General features: G+C 39.5%; 1 protein-coding gene across 1 annotated transcript; it reads left to right on the top strand.

Moving 5' to 3' along the window:
• Window positions 1-1,138: 1,138 nt before the first annotated feature.
• On the top strand, window positions 1,139-2,709 carry LOC121974869 (cytokinin riboside 5'-monophosphate phosphoribohydrolase LOG1-like). The gene is made up of 7 exons (XM_042526138.1): window positions 1,139-1,441; window positions 1,600-1,697; window positions 1,776-1,806; window positions 1,892-1,991; window positions 2,102-2,172; window positions 2,245-2,388; window positions 2,478-2,709. Exons 1-7 carry the CDS (start codon window positions 1,298-1,300, stop codon window positions 2,568-2,570), a joined length of 681 nt encoding a protein of 226 aa, XP_042382072.1. The 5' UTR covers window positions 1,139-1,297; the 3' UTR covers window positions 2,571-2,709.
• Window positions 2,710-5,480: the final 2,771 nt, after the last annotated feature.

Genomic DNA, 5,480 nt, shown 5'->3' with positions numbered 1-5,480 from the left:
AAAATTATATTGAACGTAAGCCTCATGTCTCTGTTTCCTAGCACTTGGAAACCCACTCGAACTTGGGGTCACTTCCCGTCGCTTTCCCGATTGGGTTCGAATGACATTCGATAGTCGGCTAACTCGATGTTCGTCACTCGGAATACTTGGCTGACTCGGCGGCTCGGCACACAGAGCACTCGATGACTCAGTACTCAAAGCATTCAGCGATTAACACTCGAAGCACTCGGCTGACTCAGCTAACTCGGCTGACTCGGTACTCGGTTGACTCGATGACTCATTCATATAAGGTAACTCAACCATACAAGGCAGCTCGATCTTCCATCAAATTAGTCATATCAAAAAGCTCATTTTTCCATCAACTCATTCATGTCAAACAGCTCATTCTTTCCTACTTGTTTTGTAATTTCAATTCAAAATATTTCTAGTAACTTGGATAAATATCTCTAAATTGTGGGATTAACTTTGAACAAATTCATTACCTTTTCTCTTTATGTAAAAAAAAAGCATTTTCTTTCTTGTGCTCTTGATGAATGACGCAATTCAACTTTGACTCGACCCAACTTTAGGACCAGAAAAAATGCTTTAAGACGGGTAATTAGTGCTTCTTTAGCACGGATCGATTTGGTCAGCATACACTAAAATAATTTTAAAGTATTCACGTGCATGGATTTTCATTTGAGAAACATAATGAATTAATCAGCAAACTCCGGACCCATTATTTTTCTAAATTTTCCTGCTAATCTTTATTTAGAGTTGCCATTGCCACTGAATCAGGAGACACTGCCTCTGCTCTAAAGAACAACCTCCATGGCCAAATAATTAGAAGCGCAGAAGTGAAAGAACAAGAAGTGGAAACCAAGCTGTCCACTGTTAATCTCCATGAATGGCTAAACCTTCCAGCCTCTCTCTGGGCCACCTGCTATTTTCTTGCTCTGGCCAAGCAATCAAAGAGCTCGAATGCTGTGTTGGGTTGCCCCACTTTGCATTTTCTAAGAAACTTAATATTTTTCTTAATATTTCTTGCTCCAGCCGCTCTCCCCCTCCCCGGTCATCTCAGGAATATTCAATAACGTTAACTAGAATTATTATTTTTTTATCACCATCTAATTAGTGTTTTATGACCTTAAATTGGTTTAATTTTCGGCGTCTCAGGCCCCCACTCGCCTAGCTGCGCCTGCACTGTGCCCTTTCTCACATCCCTTTATAGGCTCATTAAAAAGGACCAAGAAGATGTGCAAGAAATCAGAGGTAAAACTCGAGAACAGAGAGCTACTGCTATCAAGTCCCCTGTTTGATGGAAAGTGAAGCAGAGAGTGCTGTCATGGCGAAGAGATCACCATCCACTTCCAGGTTCAGGAGGGTGTGTGTCTTCTGCGGAAGTAGCCCCGGCAAGAAAGATAGTTATCGTCTCGCTGCTATCCAACTCGGCCATGAACTGGTCAGTATTCCTTTTTTTACCAAATTGTATTGTCAATTCCTTTATCAGAAGACGGATCGGATGGCTGGCTACACCAAAAAAAGAAAAAAAAAATTTTTTAAAAAATGAAGACAAGAAGATGGTCTCTTAGAGTTGCTCTGTATTTGAGTGCCTTCCAGGTTCAAAGGAACATAGATTTGGTGTATGGAGGGGGGAGTGTCGGCCTCATGGGCCTTGTCTCTCAAGCAGTTCACGACGGCGGTCGCCATGTTTTAGGGTTACGAATCTCTCACTCTCTCTCTCTTTCTCTGTATGTCTGTTTTATAATATAAACTGTGATGGTTTCGTTTTGCAGAGTCATTCCGAGAACTCTGATGCCGAGAGAGGTACTCCAAATTCAAACAGTATAATAGGAGTTATAATTTTGTCGTTCGACCAAATAGTTTAATGGAGGCGTGATGCATGTTGCAGATAACAGGGGAGACAGTGGGCGAAGTGAGAGCAGTCTCAGGGATGCACCAGAGGAAGGCGGAGATGGCCCGCCAAGCCGACGCCTTTATAGCATTGCCTGGTGACCACTGTGCTCCTCAGAATTATTAGCTGCTGCATGCTCTGCTCTCCAGATCTGCACAGTACATTTAATTTAGAAATCCACTGTTAATTTGGTGTGTCTTTAATTAGGTGGTTACGGCACGCTAGAAGAGCTCCTTGAGGTCATCACCTGGGCTCAGCTCGGGATCCATGACAAGCCAGTAAGTTTAACCTGGTGATGATGGGAGCTCCATGGACGCAGAGCTTAACTAATCCATGAGAATCAATGGCAGGTGGGTTTGCTCAACGTGGACGGCTACTACAACTCCTTGCTTTGCTTCATCGACAAGGCGGTGGACGAGGGGTTCATCGCACCGGCGGCGAGGCACATCATTATCTCAGCGCAGACTGCTCATGAACTCTTGTCCAACCTCGAGGTATATATCGAGATTTTCTTTTTCTTTTTTTTTCTTTGAAAAAAATGGGGAAGGAAATGGAAATTGTGAACATAACGGAGTTCATGCAGGATTACGTGCCGATGCATGATGGAGTTGCACTGAAACTAAGTTGGGAGATGGAGCAGTTAGGGCACTCGACCATGTTGGACATTGCTCGTTGACCAAAGCCACTGCAAAAGTTGACTCATGATAATGTAGCCGAGAGTTTCTATTTTTTTTTATTTTTGTTTGTTTGTAATATTGCTAATGTCGACACGGAACTAATTAATTAAGGAGGTCTGATAATAATTAGTGTGAAAACTTTGGATTAATTGGGATGCAGATTTGGAATCCACTGTGTCCTGTCCTCTTCGTCTCCTTTTTGCTTGTTGACTTTTCGACCACCCTCCAGGCCAAAGCCAAGACACGCACGACTCGCTCGGAGTCGTTGCTCCTTGCGTGGGGCAACAAGATTCGACGTTGCTCTCTCCTGCGTGTCGGTAATCTTTATTTATTTATTTTTAAATTTGGATTTCCATTTGCTTTTTAGAGTTTTTTTTCTTTCTTTTCTTCTTTTAGAAAAGAAATAAAAGCGTGGAGATATTATCTCTTCCGGAGTGTAGTTGTCATGGCAGTCTCCGTCAAGAAAGACGAGATGATGCAGAGTGCACGAGCTCGTCATCCTAATTCGCACCTACTGCTGCAACAGGTGCAAATTTATCATCAGAGATTAAATTAAAATAAACAATAAATTAGATTTACAGTGTGTTTTAGTATTTTCATGGCAAACATGCACACTCCAAAGTGGAGCCTCGATCCTTGGAAATTGTTATAAAAGTAAAGTTGCAGCTCTTTGTGCTTGTTCAGGAATTAAAAAAAAATGGAAAATTGGTGCGAGAAAGGAGAGGAAATGCATTGAATTGGGCATGGAATAATTGTGCGATTGCTGGGTCGCGGGGAAGTATGATAGTTGATGGAGACGCATCAACGGACACGCGGAGGTCGAAGGGGTGAGGGTTGGGAAGGAAAGTCCAAGATTGCAGGACAGGAAACGTGCTCGGTTGGGTGCCACAGAAAAGGAAAGAACGAGGGGGAATAACTGGATAAGGAAAAGGAACAAGTGGGAGGAATTTCATTCAATTTCTTCATTTAGGAGAATAAAGGAATTCCTTTTTAATTTTAATTTAAATTTGAGAAAAAAAAAATGAAAGCACATAAGAAAGTGAGATAAGGTATCCAAGAAAAGGAAAGAATGAAGACCTAAACCTAGGAGCTGTGGTTGTGGTCGAGACGATGATAATGGATAGATTCATGTTCCAATAACTTCAAACTCACAGGCCTCTTGATTTAGATTGTTAATAGAGACTGGTCATTGCTCTTCTTTGTCCCATTAAAATTTAATGAATTATCAGAATTGTCAAAAGCTGAACCAAAAAGGGTACAAGATTATAGATTTTGTTTATCTATTTTTGTAAGCTTGAACTTTTTGTCCTTTCAAACTGAGTTGAGAATAGGAAAAAACAGGGTATTCTTTTCTATGAATTATTTCGAGCTCATCCTGTCAAACCCGGCTTCATGTTCTTTTTGAATATCAGAAGAAAAAAGGTAGTGAGATTCCAAGCTCCATCTCTAGGGGTGTTAACCTAGCTAGCTAGCTACTCTTACCTTCCCATCCCACAAAGTGAAACTTGCGCTTTGGAGTGACCTAGAAATGGGAGACTCCAAGTGATTGCTGACTCCACCAGGACAGAGACAGCAGTAGCTCCTCAGAATCTTCTGCTGACTCTCCAACCATTTCCCTAATAAAGGATGATTACAAAGGCCAACACTTGGATCAGAGATTCGACTCGACAACATCCATATGCTTGCTTTTCCACGTATATATGCTGCACTGCAGAGTGCAGTCCTATATATGCAGCCTCACCTCAGTAAATTATATATCTGGTTTAATTTGAAACACATGCGTAGAGGAAAAAGGACTTGACAGAGGTCAAGTCAATCCTTCCCATTGCAACACTCGTGAACCTCTTTTTTAAGATGAGACATTGTTGATTCCAACACAAGTCAGCCTGCCAATGCCACAGTACTCATCTCTTTGGTTGCTCCCCCTTGCAAGAAGTGTCAATGGAGCCACTCATGTACATCTGAAAATTTGATGCATGGCAGTGTCAGCACACTAATGGAACTGCGCCCCATTTGGAGCCTTTTGCTAGGCCATCAACACAACTTGTCCACCTACAAAAATAAAAATAAAAAATATAACGTAATAGGACTTTTTATTTTTTATTTTGTATAGTTTTACCAGTATAATTTTTAGAATGATAACATGGGAGTAAGATGGTGCAACAACACACTACCAAAAACATGTGATAATTAAAGATCAAATATCAACGGTCACGTTATTAATGTATTGCTAAATGTATTTAATAATAGATTAGTAATTGACAAAGTCCATCATTATTTTCTTAATCGTTAAATATCAACGATCACATATTATAAGTCAGTCTCTAAATTAGCAATCAAATTTATTTTGTTCACTAAATTTAGCCATTTAGAGACTATTTTTATTACATCGGTTTCTAAATTTATGACGAAATTCAGTCTTCAAATTGCGACCACTCGTTTAAAAAATCAATCTCTATTCATTGAACCTGAACACCCAGCTTGACCTATGTTTTATATAACTAATCCTAAAATATTTACTTTATTTATAACAAATTAGAACATTATTTACTACCAACATCACAATGCAAATATTTATACAAAATATTCATAAATTTTGTATACAAATTATTACAAATCAAATGTCAAGTATTCCAACCAAATATAATAAACAAAATAAAAATCTGGAAAACCAAGAGTCTAATGATCGAGACAATACCATACGAGACATACATGCTTGCATGATCGACTATTCTAATGCCACCCTATTAACTTTCAATTCTATATCTCCGCTTTAACTCTTGCACTTCAGGACCGATATGATATTAGATGTATATTACTCCGAAAAGAGTAAAAATAAAATAAAAGAACAATAAATAAGAAGCTCACTACTAGAACACTAAGTTTTTGAGAATTTTTTTTTAAAACAG

This window comes from Zingiber officinale, chromosome 4B (assembly GCF_018446385.1).
Source record: "Zingiber officinale cultivar Zhangliang chromosome 4B, Zo_v1.1, whole genome shotgun sequence".
NCBI lineage: Eukaryota > Viridiplantae > Streptophyta > Magnoliopsida > Zingiberales > Zingiberaceae > Zingiber > Zingiber officinale.
Note: the sequence above shows the minus strand (reverse complement) of the source record. Positions and strands in the feature narration are given on the sequence as shown.

Coding starts and splice junctions, on each gene's coding strand:
- LOC121974869 (XM_042526138.1), top strand. CDS start 1,298: ATGGAAAGTGAAGCAGAGAGTGCTGTCATGGCGAAGAGATCACCATCC. Junction 1,807..1,891: donor GAACTCTGATGCCGAGAGAG/GTACTCCAAATT, acceptor TGCATGTTGCAG/ATAACAGGGGAGACAGTGGG. Junction 1,992..2,101: donor CGCCTTTATAGCATTGCCTG/GTGACCACTGTG, acceptor GTCTTTAATTAG/GTGGTTACGGCACGCTAGAA.